The 26,656-nt window shown below is 47.2% G+C and overlaps 1 protein-coding gene across 2 annotated transcripts in view; it reads right to left on the reverse strand.

The window, feature by feature from the left end:
• The window catches only part of LLGL1 (LLGL scribble cell polarity complex component 1), a 380,653-nt gene that overhangs the window by 315,764 nt on the left and 38,233 nt on the right, over window positions 1-26,656 (reverse strand). For both annotated transcript variants that reach the window (XM_078665185.1, XM_078665184.1), the window contains exon 2: window positions 4,270-4,367. In XM_078665185.1, the coding sequence (XP_078521311.1) occupies window positions 4,270-4,367 (98 nt within the window). The remainder of the gene's footprint in view (window positions 1-4,269; window positions 4,368-26,656) is intronic.

The following is a 26,656-nucleotide window of genomic DNA, read 5'->3' on the forward strand; positions in this document are numbered from 1 at the left end:
CATCTGAGTGGGAGGTATATTATTACCAATAATTTGTAACATAAGTCATGTAAACAGCTGTCCCGTAAAGCCAAAACCAAGTAGCAACATAATGGGTCACTATTTTCTAGTTTTCATACAACAAAGCACTCACAAACTATGACACCCCGCTAGCCCTCCACCACCAAGACTTCAGATCAGCAATTCAATTTCTCAGTACCAAAGACTGCATTTTGCAAAACCAACCATGGGTAAAAGTTGCAGAATTTCTCACAAACCACTAAACTGCTATGCATGGCCAAACAGCCAAAACATACCCCTACTGTTGCCATTTAGGAAGGTAAATATCTTTCACAAAGTCTCCTAATCCGGTCTCAAAACACACCAAAAAGTAAACTCACATATTAGAGGCCACCATTCTTTAGAAGCTGTTAAAGACCATGGCTGGCAATTATAAGAGGGTGGTACTTCCATAGAAGCTCAACCAATCAAGTGGAGACATCACACACACGCAACCCAGCACCACCAACCCCGAATAAACATCCAAATCTGAAGTAGCAGCAACATCTTACAGCGTTTTTTTCCAATCACCACCTACAAGTCCTTGACTCACTCATCCTGTAATCTTTGGCAAATAAACTACCTGGATAGGTTTGTGGATATGGGTTTTCACAGACTAAAGGTCAATATTAAATCTTAGCAACAGCGTGTCAGAGGTTTTCAAACACGATAAACCTAATATAAACCTATTCATGTTGAAGAAATAGAATGGTAGAGGTAGTGGTAACCCAAAGAGGGAAACAGGAACAAAAGCAGGAGAGCGTAGGCCAAGGTATGGAATCAAAAGAGGGAAAGAAGGAACCCACTATGGACCACCTCGGAGCAAACGATGAAAATTAGGGGTCCAACATCTGAGCACAAGTGTGAGAGCGGAGAACCAAAGGAATAGCAAAACTAGGAAAGTAAGGGGCCAAAAGGGAAGCAAAAGTGGGAAAGCCGATGACCAAAATCAAAAAAGCAATAGACTAATACCAGGGGCCAATAGACGGAAGCCCAGTGACCAATATCAGAAAAGAGAAGACCTATATCAGGGATTGAGTCAGTCAAGCAGGAGCCAAGAGCTTGAAAGTTGTTGAGCACCAGAAAAAAAGGGAGTAATTATTAAAGCACACAAGAAGTCCCTTTCGTGCTCGAAAATATAAACGTTATTCTAAGCTGTTGTGGTGGCCAAAAGAAAAGACAGACAAGTTAGGAAAGATAGACACCATCTGAATTATTTTTCAGGTACATACGAAACCCCTACAAGGACTTTCCTCACCAGTGTAATACTTCTTGGAACTTGGCAGACTTCGCAGTCATGAGTCTTCTCATCACATTTTAGAAGCAGGACAAAACATCCCGCTGGATGATTGCGGAGCACAGGAACACCAGCTGTGACTATATTCTGAGGAAGACGCAGTTCCTGTTCTTTGATTCCTTTGATTCTAGCAACAATACAAGTTTGTAGGCTGTCCTTTGGAGGAGTCAGCCTCCCTGCTGCCACGGAAAGCCTATTGTATGGTTTCTTCACCACGCGGTACCGCATCCTGCTGTGAACGGAACAGGAAGTGGTGTCCAGAAACTACAAAGAGGTTCAAATCCAATCCCAGCTCAAGGTACGGCTCAAGAGAAGGGATGGCTCTTCACTTTGCTTTAATATCCTTCTTAGGCTGTAGGAGTAAGTACCGTGCCAGAACTGACACCACTCCCAACCCTACCTATTCACCAACACCAGGTCCGAAATATGCTGGAGAGGTAAATTATGTAGCGGCACCGACATTTGACACCAGGGCAACCACGCCTTTGTATGAACAAAAACGACAAACAATGGAAATAATTGACCCAAGCCTTCCTTTGAATAATGTGCAACAAAAATAAAGAGCCTTCAAAGGGTCAGCAAAAATAGGGGAGTGGGATAAAGATTTGAATCACTTTTGAACCTAGGGCAAAAGTCAGACTGCATCCACATGTGCTCAGTTTGTTTTTCAAAATATGCCCATGTAGAGTTAACAGTTGACCACCACCCGTTGTAAAAAGGTTTAGAACTTCTTCATCTCATACTTCATTCAAAAATGACTTTAATCCCACTTTGGGTGTCCCTTTCCAAGAAGGGACTCAGGAACATAGAAAAAACACAAAATTGAGATTTGCGGAGCTGGGAAATAAAAGCAGGTTCAACTAGAGTGTTTCCAAGCCACGTACACATTAAAGCAGGACTCACAGCTGCAAGAACCGTGCTACCACTAGCAGAGCTAAGGGCCTCTGGCCCAATGAGGCAAGGCCCATAAAAGTTGAAGTGACTTTAATGTGGTAATCAGGACAGCAGGGGATGAATTAAAAATCAAGCAATCTGCACATAAATCTAGTCGAGGATTTTCAATTTGAGGAAGCTTATGGTCAAGCACATCAAATCTAAAGAACTTGTTGCGAGGAATTTGGGTAAAGTCTGGACTCACTACAAAAGTGCTTGATCAAGTGTCACCATATATTGCCCACTACCAGACTCTGCGGCATCGAGGTAACATTGTGCAGAGTTCAGAAACCAGCACAGTGAGCCATGTAACCCCAACCTGGATCAATATGCACTTGCAAATTTCCAAAACTGACAGCACAATGGCTAATTAATTGAACGGAACGATCACCACTGAATCATGCAGTGATCAGGGGGTCAAAGTTCGAAGCCCAGCAAGGCCGACTCAGCCTTCTATCCTTAGGAGGATGGTAAAGGATCTACCATAATATGATGTACTGTTATGTACAGTCATGCTTAGAAACTTCAGAAGCGAAGCATGGCACATGATGACTTAAACAAGTTATCAAGTTTTTACTAGATGGCCCAACAGCACGGTACATACTTGAAACAACAAGTTACATAAATGTTCAAACTAAAAAAAAAAAAAAAGAACTGAAGAAGAGGTTAGAAAATCAAAGCAATAAAGGGAATAAAGACAGCAAGCAAAATTAAAAAGACTTTGGGTAGAGGCCAAGTGGACAAGAGAACTGAACAAGTATTAATGCACCTTAAGACCATTTTCGGTATTTCCACCGAGACTAGAAAGGAATAGTTAGCCTGTGCTTATCGAATATGAAATTATAGCTTTTGAGGTCTTAAAGTGAATCGCAAAAACAGTCGACCGTACACAAAAGAAGACAAAGGCCCGAGGGAAATAATAAAACCCATTTGCGGTAATTACTCCTCTTGAACTTGAGTTTGACACTGTGTGTGAGCACAGAAGGAACATTTCGCTGGTCCACAGGATGTAATGGGTTGAAATTGTGGTAGATGGATGAATTGTCTTCACCTTTTTGTACTCTTCTACATCACTGCAATACACTGAATATGACAACATTCAATGTTAATCCTAATCGGAGGTCTTAAAAGGTTTTATCAGGATACACATCTCTTGCCCCACTGTTAATCACATTAGGTCATGACTTACACACCCAAGAAATACGAACACCAGTAAGAAAGACTGCCTGTATGACAACCTACCCTAATAAACTCACTGCAGACGACTAAAAAATCCAGCAAACATTCACCTCATGACTGACCCTCCCCACCCCAGAAAGTCAAACGCTTCGGCAGGTTTATTTCATGTGTTGCAGGGAAGGTGAACAAAACCGGATGTATAAGAAAACCGAAGGAACAAGAAGAACCCATGCTTAGAGGTACACAGATTTAAACAAACAATTAAGTGTCACAGTGAAAATATTGCTTAATAACACGTTCTTCAGAACAATTGATAGCAATGAACATTCATTCACATTTATTGCTACAGTGAAAATGTCAAAAACGAGATCATTACCACAGTACAGCAAAAATGACATGAGAATAACAATTTACTGCCTCACGGATTCCATGCAACAATGACTTGATCAATGGCAATAACTAATAGGCATGACACCCGGAGTGTGATTTTAGCACCCTTGCAACCTGATTTTGGTTAGATACACTTGTTAAAACAAATGTACATGAAAAACAAAAATAATGGCATAAACAATATAAGCAGCTGTGCGGAGTAGCATATGCTATGTATTACAATTGTTGAGGGAGGGGCATCATGCCTCACAGGTGGCTTGGAAAGAGAGGTTTCTCCCAACACTGAATAGTAATATAGAGCAAATACACAGACCTTCCATCCGAGCAAAAGCTTCAGAGAGACCACCAACTCTTTCCATAAATGGGCTCACCACTTGATGCTTTGTTAGCTCTCAACTGGTTACCTTTTTGATTAAATGAATAAAGGATACATTTTAACGGCTCCAGATTTTGTGCCCAGTGCCATGATCCTGAGCTTTGGGTCGTAGGCAAGAGAGCTTGGCTGGTTTGGGAATCCATGTTCGACTGTCTAGAAGAAAGAAGAAAAAAATAGGCATTAGAACAGCGAAACACAAACTAAAAATATATATATATATATATATATATATTTTTTTTTTTTTTCTTCAAACAAACATGAAATAAATAAAACGTCAAGTAAAAATACATCAAAGAATTCAAGGTAGAAATGTGCATCCTTTGATCGCTGCAGCAATTGAGGTATAGCCTGTCGAAATTCCGACAGTACTAAGTGAAGCCATTTAAATAGTCTCTGGAGGATTTTGTACAAATCTGGGGGAAGAGTTAAGAATTTATGAAGTATTATAAACTAAGTGCATCATTATCCACTTGTTTCCCATACACAGGAAACCACAATCCTGCATCTACAATGATAAACATGCATCTTCCCCCCATTCCCTGCCAACTCACCGAGGGTCAAAACTTTGTGCTATTAATAGTACTAGCACTTCGATGTAAAAGCACGGAGATATGAAAGACAAGAAAATCTAACCTGGGCCTGCTGGACAGTGCAAATGTGGTGCTAACAACTTGAGCATCTAGAAAAACCGGCTAATTATGCACCACATCACTGGTGTGACAGATGCCACCTTAAAATAACATAACACCTCAAATCAGATTTGCCCCATAGTACATCACATGCATTTGCAGACAACAATCTAGGCTTTAAGTTTGTCGACTTTGATCAACCTCTTGTCATAAAAGTTCAGGAAAAGTCGGGCATTTAAGACCGTAATCCTATTAAGGACAATGGGGATTAGCATTTTTTGGGATGGTGACCGGCTTGAAAAGCTTATGATTTCATTAAAGTCTGCTGGTGCATTTTGGGTGTCAATTTTGTGAGTAAAGAAATGCGGGTGAGTCAAGTCAAGAATATGGATCAACGTTTGCGCTGAAGACTAGGAGGGGAGGAGGATGTGGGCAGCAGACAAGCAAGATCCATGTACTAGAAGAATTGGAAAGAGTGTGAACACCCTTGTAGCTCAACTCAGCAGGTCCCATGCAAGAGCCCTCAACTGGGGCTGATGGTAAATAGGTTGGTGGAAGTACCTCGTATCACCCTCATTAGTGAGGCAGTGCGTTGAGGGTTACCATTTGAAGGGGGAGCTTGTCACATTCAAGACTCTATTCCCGTATGTGTCATGGCACTACTCATAAAATAGGGGTTACATTTTTACAGTCTCCTATGCCCTGCGCTGTAAAGAAGGCTCGAGTTAAAAAGGCGACCTGCTCCCCAGCTTGAGCACCCCGTCCTCGAACCTGCTCTGCCCCTCTAACTCGCGTGTTTGCATGAAAAAAGGCAAAATGCCAACAGACTACACTAACTTGGGTTTTATTTTTAAAGTATTTAGTACTGCATCAAATTTGTGTGGTTTGAGGGGTGTCAGTCACAGGTCAAATATTTGTGCCGGTGATTAGCATATTAATAAGCATGCAAAACATATAACAGACTTCTGGAAAAACAATGCATAGGCATTCTACTCTCCTCAGTCCACGTTTCTAAAATACTTAACATTTCTGCATTTAAGGTATGGAAACTGGGCAGGGAACTCCTGCAGAACATCGGTTAACATTCAGCAGGAAGAACCAATGCCTTTGCCAAACATCCAGAAAAGGACAGCCAGGTGGCCAAGGCTTGGTAAGGGCTCCAGCTGGTTTTTGTTTTTTACTCCCTGGAGAAAGGGTTTGATTAATCTTGTTAATAAAAAATTAAAATAAAAAAAATGAAAACAAAAAAATCTGTTGATTTATCAACTGCAAAGTATAGAGGCAGGTACCCCAGCCCTGAGGTAGCATGTGAAACTTGCATCTTTACATTTTTTGGTCCTGGCATCATGCTACTCTAAACTTAGCGCAGAGACATACACCCATCCTGGACAATGCGAGTACCAGGACCAGTCCTGTTACCTAGAGGGACACCAAACACGCCCTACCAGTAGACCATGGACCCATCCTTGGTGTATTGCATAAGCAGTAGTGGCAGCATTTCACGATTTGCTATTCGTAGCACTGCTAGACCTTCTTCTAGGCCAGTGAGAGTGTGCTGTACAAACAACTCTGGTTTAAAGTTCTCCACTTATGTGAAACCCCAAGCTATGCAGGCATTTCTTGTGCATGCACAGTGAGCGTGCAACACGTGTATGGGAGTAAGACAGAGTCTGAGTACTTAGGCTAGCAAGATTATTTAGGATACCCATTGTGCTGGAGCATGGAGGGAGACAGTGGATGTGTACAGCCCGTGTTCCTGTGCCTGAAGGTCAGAGATCCAAACACTTCAGTGAGGATGACTGAGTCAGGTCCATCTTTAGAAATGTCAAGACTTTGTTAGCAGAGGGCTGCTGAGGGTTCTCAGCCGAGGGTTCTCAGCCGAGGGCTGCCGGCCGAGGGTTCTCAGCCGAGGGCTGCCGGCCGAGGGTTCTCAGCCGAGGGCTGCCGGCCGAGGGTTCTCAGCCGAGGGCTGCCGGCCGAGGGTTCTCAGCCGAGGGCTGCCGGCCGAGGGTTAGCAGAGGGCTGCCGAGGGTTCTCGGCAGAGGGCTGCCGGCCGAGGGTTCTCGGCAGAGGGCTGCCGGCCGAGGGTTCTCGGCAGAGGGCTGCCGGCCGAGGGTTCTCGGCAGAGGGCTGCCGGCCGAGGGTTCTCGGCAGAGGGCTGCCGGCTGAGGGTTAGCAGAGGGCTGCCGAGGGTTCTCGGCAGAGGGCTGCCGGTCGAGGGTTCTCGGCAGAGGGCTGCCGGCCGAGGGTTCTCGGCAGAGGGCTGCCGGCCGAGGGTTCTCGGCAGAGGGCTGCCGGCCGAGGGTTCTCGGCAGAGGGCTGCCGGCCGAGGGTTCTCGGCAGAGGGCTGCCGGCCGAGGGTTCTCGGCAGAGGGCTGCCGGCCGAGGGTTCTCGGCAGAGGGCTGCCGGCCGAGGGTTCTCGGCCGAGGGCTGCCGGCCGAGGGTTCTCGGCCGAGGGCTGCCGGCCGAGGGTTCTCGGCCGAGGGCTGCCGGCCGAGGGTTCTCGGCCGAGGGCTGCCGGCCGAGGGTTCTCGGCCGAGGGCTGCCGGCCGAGGGTTCTCGGCCGAGGGCTGCCGGCCGAGGGTTCTCGGCCGAGGGCTGCCGGCCGAGGGTTCTCGGCCGAGGGCTGCCGGCCGAGGGTTCTCGGCCGAGGGCTGCCGGCCGAGGGTTCTCGGCCGAGGGCTGCCGGCCGAGGGTTCTCGGCCGAGGGCTGCCGGCCGAGGGTTCTCGGCCGAGGGCTGCCGGCCGAGGGTTCTCGGCAGAGACCTGCCGGCCGAGGGTTCTCGGCAGAGGCCTGCCGGCCGAGGGTTCTCGGCAGAGGGCTGCTGAGGGTTAGCAGAGGGCTGCCGAGGGTTCTCAGCAGAGGGCTGCCGGCCGAGGGTTCTCGGCAGAGGGCTGCCGAGGGTTCTCAGCAGAGGGCTGCTGAGGGTTAGCAGAGGGCTGCTGAGGGTTAGCAGAGGGCTGCTGAGGGTTAGCAGAGGGCTGCTGAGGGTTAGCAGAGGGCTGCTGAGGGTTAGCAGAGGGCTGCTGAGGGTTAGCAGAGGGCTGCTGAGGGTTAGCAGAGGGCTGCTGATTCGTTCGTCCTGAGCAAGGCCCTCAAGTAGATGGTAGATTTGGAGGTGCAGGAGTCATTAAAGGCTCAAGCCAGATGCCTGGCTCTTGCTCACCTCAGGGCCCTCTTGTACCCGTGAGCCAATGAGAGTCGAGCTTCATGTGGCTTCCGCTGAGCACCCCCCATTCTAACCACCCAAGCTACGAACAACAGAAAGCATTATCCTAGGGCATGGATAGGGAAGTGGAGTTGTTAAAGTTAGGTGCTGCTAAGCACACACACCCTCCCCCTTTTCCCGAAGACTGACGTCTTAACCCAGCCTGGAAGAAGAGCAGCCGTTACTGCTAACACCGAAAATGAAAAGCCAACTTGAGAGCTAGAGTGTAACCTGCGTCAGATGCACAACCTGGATCATTGCGAAGAAACAGAGGTAAACAGTGGGAATAACCTGCACAAAGGGACAAGAGACGGAGGTGTGCACGCAAGCCCAATGCACCCACCTGAAACGATTGTGCAAAGAAACCATGAGGCATCAAACTGAATTGCTCTTCGCAACAGTAAGAACTTGGAGCCATTCGCACCAGAGCCTAATCTCAGAGAGGTACAGACGGTAATAGTGAAAACCTGACCCTAGTGGGAGAGGAGACTTACCAGGAAGGAGCGGGTGTATAACATACCTACTTTAGTATTTAGTTCTGTAGTGAGGTTTAAGTACCTTCTTTTTCCATGGAAAAAAGGAGCACTGGGCTGGACATATTACCGGGCCTGTTGTTTGACTGTGGAGCGCGGCGATGTTGCCACCCACACCAACTCCCTGAGAAGCGTGCGCTACCCTGAGGCAAGCAGTGGAAGGGCTGTACTTGGCTCAGTTTGCCACTGATTTCCTGGGGTTTGTCCTACTATGGCTCTGCAAACAATCTCTACAATCCCAGATGGGGCCCAGTAGGTCCAGCGTGCAAACCTGTAAATGGGTCAGACAGTCTAACAAGCATTGGAAATGCAATAGGTCTCGCATTAGGAAAGTTTGAGCGATTGGTATTGTAAATGACACTTTTTTTTATTTATGTGTTGGTTTTGAAAATAGCAAATTTAATAGCTTTGTCAGTTACAATGTCAATAGTTTTAACTTTCGCAAATGTGACACCTATAGCATTTGTAATGCAATGTGTGTTGTATTTACGTGACTTACATGTATTGATATTACAAATAACAATGGCTTTTAATTTTGTAAATAATTAATACTTAAATAGAAAAAATTGTAATTTATAAAGGCCATAGCTTAAACGTTTGTAAATAAATTTTGTGAAGATTATGTTCAGTGTATTTTATGGTGACGAAAATCCAAGAACATTGCATTTGCACCTACACACACACACACAGAGCCACACACACACACAAATAGATCTGGGGGATATGGTGGTGGTGGATGTGGTGGTGGTGGTGGTGGATGTGAAAATTGTAATTTATAAAGGCCATAGCTTAAACGTTTGTAAATAAATTTTGTGAAGATTATGTTCAGTGTATTTTATGGTGACGAAAATTCAAGAACATTGCATTTGCACCTACACACACACACACACAGAGCCACACACACACACATATAGATGTGGTGGTGGGGGATCTGGGGGATATGGTGGTGGTGGATGTGGTGGTGGTGGTGGATGTGGGGGTGGATGTGGTGGTGGTGGATGTGGTGGTGGTGGATGTGGGGGTGGATGTGGTGGTGGAGGTGGTGGATGTGGTGAAAGTGGTGGTGGTGGATGTGGTGGAGGTGGTGAAAGTGGTGGTGGATGTGGTGATGGTAGTGATGGTGGTGGGTGTGGTGGATGAGGTGGTGGATGAGGTGGTGGATGTGGTGGTGGATGTGGTGGTGGATGTGGTGGTGGTGCATGCGGTAGTGGTGGAAGTGGTGGTGGAAGTGGTGGTGGATGTGGTGGTAATGGGTGTGGTGGATGTGGTGGTAATGGGTGTGGTGGATGTGGTGGTGGATGTGGTGGTAATGGGTGTGGTGGATGTGGTGGTGGATGATGTGGTGGTGGATGTGGTGGTGGTGCATGTGGTGGATGTGGTGGATGTGGTGGTGGTGCATGTGGTGGATGTGGTGGATGTGGTGGTGGTGGATGTGGTGGATGTGGTGGTGGTGGATGTGGTGGTGGTGGATGCGGTGGTGGTGGATGCGGTGGTGGTGGATGCGGTGGTGGTGGATGCGGTGGTGGTGGATGCGGTGGTGGTGGATGCGGTGGTGGTGGATGCGGTGGTGGTGGATGCGGTGGTGGAGGCGGTGGTGGAGGCGGTGGATGTAAAAGTAAAGTAAAGTCCACATTTGTAAAGCACACAATCACCCGTAAGGGTCTCCAGGCGCTGGGGGCCGTCGGGAAGATTAAGCGAGCTATTGCCCAGAGTCACATGGTGCTGGGCTAACCTGCCGCCGGAGCCGGGGATCGAACCTTGGTCCCCAGATTCCAGCGTCAGTCGCCCTGGCCGCGGCGCCACACGATGTGGTGGATGTGGTGGTGGATGCGGTGGATGTGGTGGTGGTGGATGCGGTTGTGGTGGTGGATGTGGTGGTGGATGTTGCAGTGGATGTGGTGGTGGATGTGGAGGTGAATGTGGATGCGGTGGATGTGGTGGTGGATGCGGTGGATGTGGTGATGGTGGATGCGGTGGACGTGGTGATGGTGGATGCGGTGGTGGTGGTGGATGGGGTGGTTTATGTAGTCGTGGTGGGTGTGGTGGTGGGTGTGGTGGTGGGTGTGGCGGTGGATGTGGCGGATCATTGAGGTCTATTTTGCATCAATGTATAAAAGTTTCTAAATAACTACACAATAATGTGAAAAAGTGGCGCATAATTTGTTTCATTCACAACGTACCATATAATTTGCTTTTCAAAGCCACATAATAGCACTGTCGGATAATTCAGCCCGGAGTTGCAGCATTTTGTCAGTCTCCTCCCCACCCTGCGGGTCATCAATGACATCGTTCAGTACCGGGATCTGGATGAAAACCACTGACAGTGATTGAGGGGAGACGGGGGGCAGCATGTGGCCAATTTGTTCAAAAGAGAAGAAAGGGTAAGCTAGAGCAGTGCAGGGTGCGCAGAGTATAAGTGCTGGAGAGAGACTCTGTGCTCAAGGTGCTGGTCGGGGTGAGGGGGGCTGGAGATGTGGTGACAGAGGGGAAAGGGTGGGTGAAGGAGCGCGAGCTAGAGCTGAAGAGAGTGGCAGGAGGGGGAATAGAGGTGTTGGAGATGTGGAAGAGAGAAAAAACAGCAAGCTACTCCTGGATGACGGGCGTGGGAGGGGGGCGGTGCTGGAGGATGGGGGGAGGTAATCGAAGAACAGGGCGAGAGAAAAGAAATCAAAGTAAGTGCAAAAAATTGAGAGGAGAAAATACCATTACCGGAGAAAGGAAAGCCTACAGTCTGAACCCGTGCTCAAGGGGGGTGGGGAGGGGGTCAGTGGTGAAGGGGAAAGGGAGATTGAAGTCGGTGCCGGGGAGGGTGAGAGATAGGCGGGAGCAAGATCGACGGCGGAGTCGGGTTCAACGTTACAGCTGGTTGTGGGCAGAGAATGGAGAGTGCGTTGCTGGAGAGAGTGGCAGGAGGGGGAATAGAGGTGTTGGAGATGTGGAAGAGAGAAAAACAGCAAGCTACTCCTGGATGACGGGCGTGGGAGGGGGGCGGTGCTGGAGGATGGGGGAGGTAATCGAAGAACAGGGCGAGAGAAAAAAAATCAAAGTAAGTGCAAAAAAATTGAGAGGAGAAAATACCATTACCGGAGAAAGGAAAGGCTACAGTCTGAACCCGTGCTCAAGGGGGGTGGGGAGGGGGTCAGTGGTGAAGGGGAAAGGGAGATTGAAGTCCGTGCCGGGGAGGGTGAGAGATCGGCGGGAGCAAGATCGACGGCGGAGTCGGGTTCAACGTTACAGCTGGTTGTGGGCAGAGAATGGAGAGTGCGTCCGGGGAGGGGGATCGGTAGTGAGGGCTGAGGAGCAAGAGGGGTGAGAACCAGCGGTGAGGGGCAGAGTGATCCAGTGCTGGCAGATGAAACAAGACGGAGGGCATTGCTGTGGGGAAGGGGGGGGGGGTAGAAATGAGACACGGCGGGAAGGGGCGGAGCAGGGAGAGCGGCATGAGGGTGTGAAGCAGCAGGGGCCTTTGAAGTGAAGCTAAGCTTCACTTCAAAGGTGTGGGAGGAGTGCTGCTGGTGATTGACTGGCGATTTGATGATGTGCACGCGCATTTTAGGTCAATGCGCTTGCGCATTGACCTAAAAGCGCACGGGCACAGCATCAAATCGCCAGTCAATCGCCAGTCTAGGTAAAGCTTATTTAAGCCCCTATATATCTCGCTCCCGCTCAATGTGCATGCGCATTGAGATAGGTCGCTCGACCTAAAAAGGGGCTCTCTATCCAGTGCACTATCACACACCATAGGAATCAATGGGGGAAAAAAGTGGAAACATGTATATAAAAATCAGGCAATGCTTTCATTAAGTGTACCGTCTCATTTTAGGTCGATGTCGGGACCACGTTCAAAGTTCCAGCAGAAGGTCGGGAGCACCCCGAATCGGGCAGGAGCAGAGTGCCGATGGTCTTGTAAACTGGTGCGCAAAGTCGAAGGGGTGACTATTGAAAATGTACTACAGAGTAGGACTTGCAGGTAGGTTGGGTGGATCTACTTGAGGGGAGAGATCACAAGGACCTGGTGACCAGGGGAACAGAGCTGGTTAGTCGATGTAGGGGCCAGGTGCAGAGCGAACAGGTCAGCCAGCATTGTGTGTCTTTAGGGTCCTTGCAGTCAGGAGCAGGCAACTTGGGAGAGGCGATCTCAGGACAGCTGTCCCGCCTTACCTCCCAACAGAGGTGGAGCAGGAAAGGGGGATTGGCATCCCCCACTATCTGGCGTTTCCTGGTTTGTTTTCAAAGGAGGCATTGCCTTTGAAGCTTCCCGCCCAGGAAGGCCATCCTGTCCAAGAGGAGGGCTGAAACACACCCGCCAAGAGAATATGTTCCTGTCTTCTGAGAGCACTGGCTCTTACCATATGAGATCAGAAACATGTCTGGTGGTAGCAAGCTGGTGAAAACCAGCCAGAGGCCCCACTAGTGTTTGGTTAGGTGTCAAGGGAACCTCTAAAAGGGTATTCCGTGTGAATGTATTAATAAATCCAACACAGACATCAGTGAGGATTTAAGACAAGATGTTTGGTACCAAACATCTAAGAAATCAATGAAGCCATCATGGAGCTAGAAAACTCGTGTAGAGAAGTAACCCAGCCAGTGTACTCTTTATGGCTTCTCTGTTCAATTACAACATCACAGAATGGACTGGACATTGTGGGGGCATATCTGCTCATGCTTATATGTCTCCACATATAAGGTACAGTGCACCCTGCCTTAGGGCTAAATATGAACCTCTTACCTAAATTTTCCACAGAACCAACATGCAAGATGAAAACTCCCAACTTCCTCCATTCACCTTTCGAATGGAGTGTTTTAAAGCATCAACGGTAAATAGTGATGATGAGGGGGAAACAGAAAAGAAAATTCACAATCGAATGGCAGTCCAGGTAGGCAGGAGAAATCCTATATAGAACGAGGAGGAGGGTGAGATTTGTGCACTGAGATATGTTAAAGGAATTTAACAATGAATGCAGTGTAGATACCTGAATAAATCCGCTCTTCCAGTAAATGAACCAATGACTTGATTAATAAAATGGAGGTATTCATCTATAAGGGAAAAACAAGGACAGCAACGTACTAAGCAATAACCACCTATGAACTCAGTGAATGCAATAAATCAGGAAGAAGGGAAAACACACACCTGTTTTATGTAAGGACGGCCATTAAAGAAATTTAAAAGAACCAAAAGTACCAGCTATCTGGTAGCATGGTAATAGGTTTTTGCTTCCTTACTTTAGGACAATAGTAAAATTATTTGTCTGCAGGCACAACATAAATAAAAAGGCAGACAAGGCAGATCCTCAATGACAGAGGAAATTGCTCAGGTACGTATGAAGTATATAAAAAATAATTTTGCGTAAAGCAAAAAAAAGAACAAAGTTAGTAAGAATTTGTTCTCTTCTTGGTAGATTTATCTGGACAGGAGACGAGAATACCGGCGGAACCGCCGAAACACAGGTAATGGCACCGAGAGCAGGGACCCTGTAAATACCAGCTGAGTAAGCAACAGTGACCAGACAACGGGAAGGGAAATCCAAAGAGGCATGCTGGGAGCAAAGGACACGAACCCAAAGCAAAGGAGACGAACACGAAGCCCAGGAGACGCCGAGGACCATGCCGCCACTGAGGAACGCGAAGCACCACAAGGTAGGTAAACTGGAAGTGACTAGGGACCGAGGAAACACTAGAATGCGAAGCGTTCTAGTGCAGAATTGAGAGAGATTTATACTCTCCTGCCGCGACTCCCTAGGAGTCCAGGCAAGCATGACATTAAATGCCTGCAGTAGGGGTGATTTACCTATATCTTAAGCAGTCTAAGGGTGGCATGGCCCACAGGGCCAAGTGCCAGGTCGGCTCTTCGGATTTTCATGCACCAAGATACACAGCCTATAATAGCAGAGTGCATAGCCTTGGTGAGGGGGCCCTGGGTGGTAAGTGCCAGTGCTGCAGGCCCAGAGGACCCTCTTCAGAAACCATGCCGTAGGTACCAGGTGTACCATTTACTCGGGACTTACAGGGTAGCTGGAGTTGTGCCAATTGTGGTACAGTGTTTTGGGAAATATATCTGGCACTGGGGACATGGTTAGCAGGGACCCAGTGCTCTTACAATTCAAAATCACATAAGGCAAAAAGTGGGGGGCTAACCATGCAAGAAGAGACACTTCCCTACTGGGACTCGAAATATATAGTTCCTGTAAAACATTTTCCCTCACCCAAAAAATGTAAGTATTAAAAACACCACAACCAGGAGTGCATAGTGATAAAAAAGCTGAAAAAGATTTTTGCAAAAGATTAATAGAATCCTTAAAAGGAAACTAATTGTTTGGTGACAGGGTGGGATAGAATGTGCTAGTTGCTCGTTCATACTATCCGTATCCGTTGTATAATTTACGGTCATCGCGACCTTGTCCATTTGCTAAAACCTAATAAAATTGGTTATGAAACAAAAAGAAAACTAATCACATTCAAGCATACTGTCATTGAAGATAGATGGTCATCAAAATAGGCATGGTTTGCCAAAAAGAATAAAAGGAAAACTACCAACCACTCTGCACCTGAAAAACAGGAGACCTTGTCAACATATAAACTATCATTTAGCGCTATGCACTGAAAAATGCATAGCTTCCTGGCAATCCAATAAAGAACAGACTTGGGACAACGGAATAGTTAGCAGCTGTGAAGGCAGATTAGGTCCCAGATGGTTTTTACAATTTGAATTGCCTTGAAATATCTTTATGACATTCCAGAGAAGAGGAAGCCCACAAAACTCCAGGGAACAAAGACAACTCCTGAGCGTGTAAAGTCACATCAATAGCACAAGCGTGCAAATTAAATTAAAGCACGGGACCTTGGTCTTCAAAAGCCACTGACCCCAAGCATAACACATCAGTTATTTCAAAACATGTGCTCTAACAATCTGTAGAGAGATACAGTGAAGATTCAACACGGAGGACTGGGTCCGGGGCACCCAGTAAGGATGTGCACAGTTGACTCATAAGAGATACAGATCATTATTATGTGCTGTGTTCAGTTCATAGATTTCCAATGCACATAATCACTCAGAAGGAATTTCCTTGAACAGTCCAAAACAGAGGTGGGAAGGCCATAGAAGTCAGTTTAATGGTATAAAGTTGAGGAGGAGCCAAGATGGCCGACGGGACGGACGTGTAGGCTCCCGGCTCCGCGAGCCTTCCACTCCTGCATCGACATCCTGCTATTTATCCTGTGCCTATGTTGCGGTGTAACGGCGATTTAAACGCGCTGTTTCCGATCGCGTTCTTCCGAGGTCTCTGCCTGCTGGTTTGACGGAGAACTCGATGAGTTGGCTGTCCTCCATGGCTGCCCCTGGACCCTGTGCCGACCGCCGCCGCTGGGCGCTGCTGTAACGGTGTCGGTGGGACGATCTGGGGAGGCGCTGACGCTTGAGGTGGTGCAGCTGACTGCAGAGGGAGATGGTGTATACCCTTTCCGATGTGGCGAGATTCCCTACGTGGCTGAGGTGTGTACTGGCGAGGCGGGATCCCTTCTCGCATCGCTTCTCTTTGTTCCGCTGCTGACGGGCTGAGCTGACTCCATCTTGGAGCGCCTTCTCTGCCGTGGGTCGCCCTCATCGACTGGAGGCGCAGGGGCTCTCCCTGTGCGCTGCTCTGGATTACGAGCCGTGCTCCTACCGGCGACCCGGCCTGATGTTTCCCGGTATCGATGTCGCCCCCCTCCCTCCATTGTGGTCTCATTGACGGGGTGGTGATGGCGCCGGTCTTCCAGGACGAGGAGATGAGTGCCTCCTTGTTCCCTGGGCGTGCTATCCTGCCTGGCCTTGAGCAATATGACGGCCCGACGGCGTCCACTCAAAGCGCGGACCGGTTAGAACTCCAGCGGGTCCTGACTTGCGGCGACATCCTGGCAGCTCTTACCGACTTAAGGGTTACATGGCTGCGATACACCCGAGAGCTGGGTCGGAAGATTGAGGATGCTACATCTGAACTGGGGCGACCGAGGCGCTCCAGCTCCCTGCTGCCTCCAACTACGCCTGGAATGGATACTATGTTTCAGCATGCGTGTACAATGAAGCGGACTGTCCCTGGCAATAATGGGTCGTATCCATCTAGCGACGGAGCTGCTGCTACACTGTCTCCCCCCGCTCCGAGAACTGAGGCTCTGCCGATGCAATCGCTACTATTGCTTCGTTTGCCGCCTTCCCGGTTGCTGGCCCTCCTGGCTGCCTTTGCCTCCGGAGCCTTTTTACTACGACGGTGGAGTGTGTTTCATCCTGTGCTCGAGGGGACGCTCGTCTTTTGGGACACTGGACTTATTGGTACCTGGAGACATTCATCTCATCTTTTTCTGCTTCTTCTTTGTTGGGGGCGGCCATCTTGTCTCTTTGTTCTGCCCTCGGTGGGCTCCCAGCGGTGGCTGTGTTTGGTGGGCTTTCAACGTTCGGGCCAGGGCTGATGGTGTTCTACTCGCTGATTTTGTTTGCTTGACTGGCGGAGACCCGGACTGGAACGCTTCCTGATACATTTGAATGCGCTGTTTGTAACGTTTTTTCCCCACTTAAGGTTGCAATTGATATGTCCTGTTGTTGATCCTTGTTGGTGGGGTAGAGGTTCTGTGCGGGCTGTGGAGTCCGGGATTAATTGGTTCTGGCCCTCCTCCGGTCTTCCGTGTTCTATGGGAGTTTTAGATTAGGATGCTCTTTTCTTACTCTCATATTTTAGGTATTATACTAATTCATTCTCTTTTTTTCTTCTTCTCTCCTTGTTCTATATTTCGGGTTTATTGGGCGACAGACACACTGCTGGGGGGGGGGGTAGGCCGTAGCCTCTGCATGCGTGTAGGGCGGGGGGGTTGGGGGAGGGGTTTTTAGTTTCTTGGTTTTAGTTTCTATGGTGCCTTGTTTTTTCTTCGTTTTGTTTCTCTTCTTTATTCTCTTTGGGTCCGTGTTTTGGATTGCTAGCGGGCGGGTGGCGGTGGACATTGGCTAGGTTGTTGGTTCTGATACCCCCGCTGCACACACTTTGAGCCGCCATGCCGCCTGGGGGGACTTGACTTTTGGGTTGTTGAACTATATGGTGGATTTGTCACTCCTGTTCTGTTACACCAGCACGGACTCTGCTTTCTTAGTTTATAGTTTATATTTTCAATTTGAAAACCGAAATGTCGACCTTAACAGTTGCAACGAAAAAACATTTAAAATTAACCTTCATCGCTCCTACGACATGGTATCATGACGATTTACGGTGTAACTTTTCAATGCTCGCTTATGGTAGTAATGTGTTACTGTGTCGTCATATTGCATGCGCTGGTGCTTTAACAGTTTCCGTGGCCGGCCTGATGGTTGTGGGCCCGTAATTGTCCTTTTATTAATGCACAATAAAGGTTTTCAAACAAAAAAAAAAAATGGTATAAAGAAAGTAGCTTGGAAAATCCAGGTTTTAAGAGAACTCCTAAATTGCACAAAACTGTGGGTTAATCACAATTTATGGGATGGAAGGAAGTTCCAGTGCAAGGCCATCAGACATTTGAATGATTGCCCCCGCTCTGCCTCACTTCCTGTTTTGGCTCTATAACTACACTGAGAGGATAAGAGCTAGTGTAGCGGATCTTAAGGATCTAGGAGGCAGATGTCAATGAATTATGTTGTGCAGGTAGGCAGGGCCAGTTGAATATAGAGGTCAGATTAGTTTAAATATGACCCTCTTGGGGGAACAGGAAGCCAATGCAAGCAGTTTAAAATGGACGAAGGTGAACTGTTACGGAGATTGCAGATTAGACGCTGCACTACATTTTGAAAGGTCTGCAAATTATTTGAGCCTTCGCTAGGGCCCTCCCAGATTATTGCAAAGATGGAATGCATAGAACTTTAAATGGGCCAAGCACTGAATGAGCTTACAATGGTGCAACACCCAAGCTGGCATCAACAAAGAACATTCTGAAATATCTATTGTTGGTGATTGATAGTTAAGCAGAACTGGGTAAAGCAAACCATCTACAATAAATTTCCACTTTCAACTGCTACTAGACCTGTAAATTAAATGTTAATAGAGTGAACCATTTATTGCACCTGCCACTACAATGAAAACTATGGCTGTCTGCCTTCTTTTGTAAACTGATTGTGGCAGTTGAAACACTGCAATTCAACCGGTCAAAGTAAACCCTCGACAGGTCTAAACCTCCCTTTTAAATATTCCTAAGTCACACCTATGTAAAACTTGTAGTCCACATGGTTGGGTGCATGGTATTTAAAAGTAAGCCATGTAGAAATATGATAACATGTCCTTACAGTGGCTGGCACCCAAAAGCTATGTTTCATTGCGGTAGGCCGAGCTGTCCTATGTAGAGAACCACAGAACAGATTAAAATCCTAATATTATATCTCAGTAATGATTAACTAGCATACAAATAAATGTAATGATTAAAAATCAATCAAATTTACAGGCTCCAGTGGCGCGGATGGACTGTTGCTGCCTTTGTCATGTCAAATATACACACCATGACGATCTGATGGTATTTTCGGTTGTACGCCGCAATATTTTTGTTGCCTGTATTTGGTCTCTGTACTTTATTTCTTTTGTGTTGGTTTTTCTCTTTGTATTGATGAAAATAAAGTAAAAAAATACAATTAAGGAAAAGCAACTTTACAAAGCTACCAACTTTCTCTGTCTCACAATCCAGCAGGCTAATTTGCATTTGCTCTCAAACTTCTCTCAAGTCAGGAATTTGCATTTGAATAGGTGTGAAAAGGGTGAAGCTGGTTTCTTACAAGCAAACAATAGACAGACCTGGATGGTCAAAGAGAACTCTTCCGAACCTCACAACATATGGAGGCTGGGGGCTGGGAACAACCTTTTTGGGATTAGTGTCAAATCCTGTTTGAGGGTCAAAGACTACAAACAGGTCTACATTTAACGCTTTGGGGCACACTTGATAGGCAAAGGGCAATATGCTAAAATCCACTGTCTAGTTTCTGATGGGCCTGCTTTGTCCAGCCAGAATTGTGTCTCTAGCTTTTACATACAACATTGGGAACACACTTCAAGCAAATGGAAGCAGGACGCCAAAACAATTCTTGTGTATCCACCACCTGGTGCTGGAAAAACCCTATGATTTTTGTGTTTGTTGTGGGAGGAAACTAGTATTACCATGGTATATTCCCAGCACACCCTCAGAGTCCAATTTTAGAGTGCCCAAAAATTTTCATCATCTTGAAAATGCCCAAAGTGGGTATCTCTGACCCCAGGAAGTTTTAACCCATTAGTTAGGGAAGGAGTCATTTCAATTGACTTGCTCATGACAGGCATAAATGTGGCATCGCCAGGCAACCACTTTAAAACACTCCTAGACATAAGAAAGAACAAATAAGGACTGGACCTACTAATTATGACCTGATATGAGCATTAAAGGAGTGGACCTGCTTCTTCTTGTAATCAGGGCTAAAAAGTTGACTCCAAGGGTCAGTTTGCTGACCTGTTCATGTTACAGGGATACACCAAGCTACAAAAGGCCTTTCCTGAAACTACCCAGCGGACCAGTGGCAAATGGGCCTGGAGTGGACACTGCTTTTGGCCTCTGCTCAGTGGTGCTGGAACAATTTTTAGAGAGGGGATGCAGCCACTACGTTATATCACTGAAATTCTAGGGATTGTGAAAAGTGTCACATAAAGAACAAGTGTAACAAATATAATCCGCAGTAAAGTGGTAATGGGGTAGTATGTAGCAGGCGGTGCATTTTGAGGCGCACTGTAGCAACTATATTACTAAAGCATGGTGGGACAGTGTACGGTCATACCCTATCACAGCACATTTTCCTTTGAAATGGTAACTACATTTGTACACATCCAGTGCGCAAACAATAATTGGTGGAAATAGAGTTTGTGCATCATTGTAGTAAAATCTTTGTTTCCATCACACTTCTGAATCAGAAGAAAAACAAGCATTTGCAATGCAATAGGTCTCGCTTAAAATTAGGAAAGTGTGAGCTATTTGTATTGTAAATGACATTTTTTTAAATATGCGTTGGCTTTGAAAATATATAAATGAATAGCATTGTTATTCTCAAAGCCAAAAGCTTACACTTTCCTAATGCGAGTCCTATTGGCTTTGGCAATGCTTGTTGGTAGCAAGCAAGGACAGTGCTGTTGTGGTGCTATGTGATGATGTGGTGGTGCCCCCAAGTGATGTGGTGGTAATGTGAGGCGTGCGGCAATGTGAGGCGTGCGGCAGTGTGAGGCGGGGATGTTAAAGAGTCAGTCATAACTCTGAAGTGTGACGAAAACTAAGATTTAATAGGATCAAAGGAAACCAATACACTTTACTTGATGCACAAATTATAAAATATTTGGTGAAACATGGTTTCCTCGCATTATAATGTGTGTGCCTGTTGGACCTGGGCCCTCCAAGTCACATAAGGTAGCTTGGCACTAAGTGGGAAGGCCTAACTCAAAGGTACATGTGTTAAGTTTGCGTCACACCCTTTAGTAACAAGACATCCACCACTCAAAAATAAGGACACTACACCAATTTGGAAAAATATGAGTTGTTTTATAAAAATACTTTGTTAGCTTTTCTCTCTTCTCCGTAGTTCAACAATTTAATACACTGTACATTTTTATCCGTTCTTCTCACACATATCCTGTAACATCAGTAGAACTCAGTTTAGTAGCTTAATGATCTTTTTACAGTGAATTGATCTAGGATGCACTTTCTTAAGGCTCAGATTTAGCACCTCCTACAGCAATAGATTGCCCACACAAGAGAAGAGGTATTCTGGTTACATAAAAGAACAATTCCAATCATTAAAACTCGACCCACTCCAGTCTACTACTATGGGAATTTCTAGGCCATAGGACCCTGGAATGTTACCTTACTAACCACTGTGCGACACCTTTCTCACAATAGGTGAGTAACCCCAGGTTTTCAGTTGTCAGTTGCAATGTTATAATCAGCTCCGTTAAAACTTGTTCCTATGTTAGCACAGGGTGAAGTCACAGATTCTTCTTCCCCTCCGCCTCTGTACGTGAATCCCACATTATACCTCAACCCCCAGCTTTATTAGCCCCAGTATCTCAGTTCACTTCTCCAGCACTGTGGTGTCTCCCTGCTACCCTTATTCCTCTGTACTTCTAATCCAGGAGACTTACCAACACAGTCTTCCTCCACTCTGTCAGGGCTAGTCTTAAAGGTATTCAAGGAATCAGGGGGCGTGAGAGAACTCCTTTCTGGCCTCTCGGCTGATTCCCCAGTCACTCGTCAATCTCCCCCCTTCCTCCACCTTACTTGTGGTTGATCTGGGCAAGGCGCGGGAACAGACCTCCAGCTCCCTTCTCCCGGCAGCTCCTCCCACGGAAAACAGGTCCAGCGCACTCACGCCAGCACCGAGGGGAGGCCGGTCTGGGGCTGCCGGTGATCCAGTCACCCGCGCTGTCTTCGCCGCTCTCTCGTCGCTCGCGCCACTGCACAGGCGCGGGAGAGCAGCATCTCTGCGAAGCGCCGCCTCACTCGCGCTGTTAAACGCTTACTGCTCCTGGGCCTGCGCGGACTTCAGTGCTTCTCCGGTTCACACCTCTGATGGCCGCACTACTGAGTCTGCGCGAGGAACAGCGCTCCCTTGCTCAAGCGCCTAGCCCAGCACCGCCTCCACAGACACTCGCCTCCGCTCCAGAGGCTCCTCGGGCAGCGCAGAGCGCCACAGCTCGCTCCGGTCTTTTCCTCTGGGCAACCGGTAAGGTGATCCAGCGAGGGGGGGTTTTCCCAATCAGCAGCTAGGAAAACAGGGGTCAGAGGGTCTCAAGGGCCAACAGCAGTTGCCGAGCCGATTCCCTCAGATGACAAAGTCTAACAAGAGGGTTTGGTCAGGGGCTAGAGGGGGAACGTCTTCACGAAGAGGCTGTCTATTTCTCTGACAAACTAACTACTTTGTGCGCGTCCACCTCCCCTCACCACTGCCTCTCTCCTCAAGCTCACTGGACTGCACAAAATGGCTACCTGGCCCCTGCCCTTTTATAGACTGACCACCCAGGGTCCAGTAGGGTCCAGAAGGTTCTAGAAGGTCTCTATGTTATCCTATGGGGCTTTCTCAGAGGTTGGCAGTTATGGCAGTTAAAAACCACCATTTTGTGTAACCCTCACTTCTAGTCAGGGAAGGCACCTAGGCCTCAGGTAAAAACTATGAGGGCAAAAGAGCATCTAACCCCTGCCAACATCACAAAAAATCCAGTGGACACAAAAAGATTGAAAAGGTTTTGAGGGGCAAAAAGGGGACAAAATAAATAATTAGTAGAAGGGCTACTCAAAGGGCAGACAGGTCTAACAGTGCCATTTAGGTTTTATCAGTAAAACTTTGTGTCACTACAAATATTATTTCAATGGAAAAAGTGAATTTTTTAAATGACAAACCGCAACACCATGGCTTACTTATATTTGTGACAGCCTACTCTAAAATGCCCCACTCGACACACAATACACCCTTACCACGCTCTATGTTGAATGGGTGTGGCTTATTTACTATACATACTTGTGCATTTTTCACAAACCATATTACTTCGATGGATTCAAAATTTATATCAGCACCCCTACTCCGAAAATCGTTGTGGTCGGCTTTTGTCTGCCTCCGTCACGACTCTCTGTCTGCAAAATACACGGTGCTCAGTGGCCGTGGCGAGGGGCGCTCGGGGTTTCTGTCTGCGAGTGTCCAGAGTCCTAGGGGCCTGTTTGGTTGGAGGACAGGTGGAGTATGCCTGAAGACTGCAGGGGGTCTCAGGCATGTGGTGGGGTCGTGGTCAGTGGCTGTGTCTGTTTCTAGCTGTCCCGGTGCTCAAGAGTAGCAGTGAGCATTTGGTAAGGGAGAGGAGGGGCCCCGGCTGCTACCGACAATGGCGTCAGAAGTTGTGGTGAGAGAAGAGGGAACAGCGGGGTTTGTTCATGACTGGCAAGGGTCTGAGACGCTCCGCCGGCCGGGTGGTGGCTTGTGGTGCAATACCACAAACACTCAGAGGCTGTGGCGAGGGTAAAGGGCACATGGGGCTTCTGTATGCCACTGTTTTGAGTCTCAGTGGCTGCATTGAGAGGCGCATGGGGCAGCTGTGTGGTCACTCTCCACACCTTGGGTGTTGTAAATTGATGTTTGTATACACACTGAGCCTTAGTGTTCCACTCTATTTTTAGGCGCATATGAGACACTTATTTAAGGTCTGAAAAATGACACGTGAAAAAATGGCACCGTCCCACCCATATCTGTACCCCCTTACTTACAAAAATTGGACTCCCCCCCCCCCTCCCCTATGTCCAAGTCAGCCCTATAAGCTTAACAGCTGTGCGGGCAGCTAGAACTTTGAAAAGAGTCAATGTCTGTTCCCGCACAGTGCAGCACTTTGCGATAAGTTATACAGTCGGCATGATTTAAGTGAACTAACTCTTCAAAGGGGTGAGGGTTACATTATAGTAGTTAAAGAAAAACGGTACCACCGCATGTTCATCCTAATCTGTGCTGGCTTGAAAGCTTATTTCCCAAATAAAAACATGGATATAGATCGAGTGGGTAGTTTTTGTGTTTGTTTTATAGCTATGCCACTCGGGTTTTCCATTACATTTCAGAATGTTCACTGGCATGCTTGCATCTCCATTAACCAGCATGCCTGATTTCTGGGCTGCATTATTCCCCGCTGCATGTTGAGACACGCCATGATGGTTTCTGGACAGAGGGAGGAGGAGGAGAGCTGTGGGGAGGAGATCTGTGGGAAGGAGAGGGTGAGTGTCACAAACGAAGAGGGGCTCACAGTTTCAAACAGAGCTCTCAAGATTCCAGGTTCTACGCGCGAGTAGCTCATACAAAGCAGAGGTGCAATCTGGATTTCACGGCCGCAAAAGTGATCCCGCGCTGGAACAAAATAAAAGTGAGCGAACGGCCGCGAAAGTGATCACGGGGAGGGAATTGAAAGTGATCGCGGGGAGTGGGAAAATGTGACACGCCGGCAGAAAATGAATGCGAGCGGCCGGCCGCACGGCAGCAAGAGTGATCGCAGGGAGTGGAAGGGAATTGAAAGTGATCGCGGAGAGGGGGGGGGGGGGGGGGGGGGAGTGACACGGCCACGCGCGCATGAAAGTGGCCAGATGGCGCCAGGAGCAGCAGCAGTGTTATGCAACTGCAGAAGCAATGTGAGTGGAGGAGAGGCAGCGCCGTATGTGTGCTGTGGAGTGCGAAGGCTGCCATAAATACAAATTAAACAAGAAAAGCGGACATCAAAGGAAGGGTGGGAGGGAACGAGCATAAGAGGGGGAGCAGGAAGTGAGGCCGAGCGCGCGCTGCCGAAAGCAGTCTGCTGCTTTCAAGTCCGATGCCAGATGCCAGCTTCGCGCTTGAATGGCTCACATGCACTGGCCATAATCCGCATTCCAAAGCCCTCTTGTCAGCCTTTCCTGGAGCCCCTACATAAGTCTCGCCGGAGCAATGCACAAGCGCATTGGCTCAGCAAGACCTAAAAAAGGAAGCAGAAACCACTCATTTGTTCTTTCTTAACTGTCGATATATTTTGAAGTATCTTTACATCTCTTGTACAGGTATTTAAATGTTGTGTTTCTTTTCAGACTCTCTGTACCCCTGCAAAATTGTTACATAGTTCACTTTTCTCACTTTGCAGTCCGAGAAAGAAAAAGAAAAAACAAAACAATCAACGTTAAAAGGATAGCAGCAATTTATTGGAAGACATAGCTGCATTTTACCGGTTTTAAGGCAAAGCAAATGTGACAAGATAAAAACAACATTTAAAAGGCATCTTTTATGCTCATTCACTATCTGAAATCCAGCATGGTTATTTTGGGGGTGCTACAGAACCCACTCAACATCCCTACTCCTTGCTCCTATGCCTCTAGCTGATAGACTCTCAGGGTAAGTGCCTCCCCTGAATCCCGGAGGTCTTTAGAAGTGTGCTGCTGTGGTGGATTGGGACTTCAAAGACGACGTTCAAAGGTAAAATCTCGAACCAGGACAAAACTGTGGTAGATCAAACCTGCGATCCATCATGGTCAGCGTCTATTGCGCCCAAGTCCCAGTTCATGGCGACTATTTACTATTACTGGCCCTTTATGCTTCCTGGCATTATTTCTAGTTGAAAAGAATTTCGAGATCACCTCAGGTTCCTCTTATTGCATTTTTGTAACTTTGGTGTAATTTTTGTTATTAAACGGAATTATATTTTTCTAATTGGTTTGTAATTTTTATGGGTTTGCATTTCAACTTTATTACTGTTTTGGTACTGCCTAAATACTTTACACACATTGTCCTAAGTAAAGATTACAGGCCATGTGCCATAGGACTATATAAAGGCAATTACAGTACAATACAATACAATACAATTACAATAGCTAGCAGGAGTCGTGCTCAGGTTAAGCTAGTGACTTTGAGGGTTCACTCTGGCAAGGGTTGTGATTATTCCTTGAAGTGGATAGCTACCCACCAAAATAATACAATTGCTTACAGAAGGAATGTAATCTTCTCGTACAAACTGTTCAAAGGCAAATAGGTTGCTAGATCATAGAAATTCCCTGAACTATGGCCCAACCAAAAACGTTTGTGTACTCCCACAAGTTCAGCTACATCAGTAAATGCACACTTTTCCATGAAGGCGATGAATTATTTACTTAAATTAACACACTCCCTAATCAACGAAGACTACATTTTCTTCATTCAAAATTTTACTTTGTCAAGCAGTCTCTGCAGAAAACCAAGGGTGACTGACTGAATAACATCTGCACCGGTGGACACCAATATGCTTGTGTGCCATCAAATACTAAACACGCTTATGGTCATCGTAGTTCTCCCTGTTTACAACATGGTTACCTCCGTGGTGGGAGTCCTGCCAATGAAATAATCTTCATCTTGTGCTTCAATGCAAAACAGGTAATCTGCAAATGGAGGGAGCTCATCTGGGTCACCACGTCACATGTGCTGTCCTGCCTCATTTGTTCCAATGTGGTTGGTGCAGGAGAAAGTAGGCATTGATAACTTACATAACTATCTTCCCACGGCACTGGAAGCCAACAATTGGTCTGGCTCACCTTTTGGGGTTGATGCATCTATAAGGAA

The sequence above is a fragment of the Lissotriton helveticus genome, chromosome 10, assembly GCF_964261635.1.
Source record: "Lissotriton helveticus chromosome 10, aLisHel1.1, whole genome shotgun sequence".
NCBI lineage: Eukaryota > Metazoa > Chordata > Amphibia > Caudata > Salamandridae > Lissotriton > Lissotriton helveticus.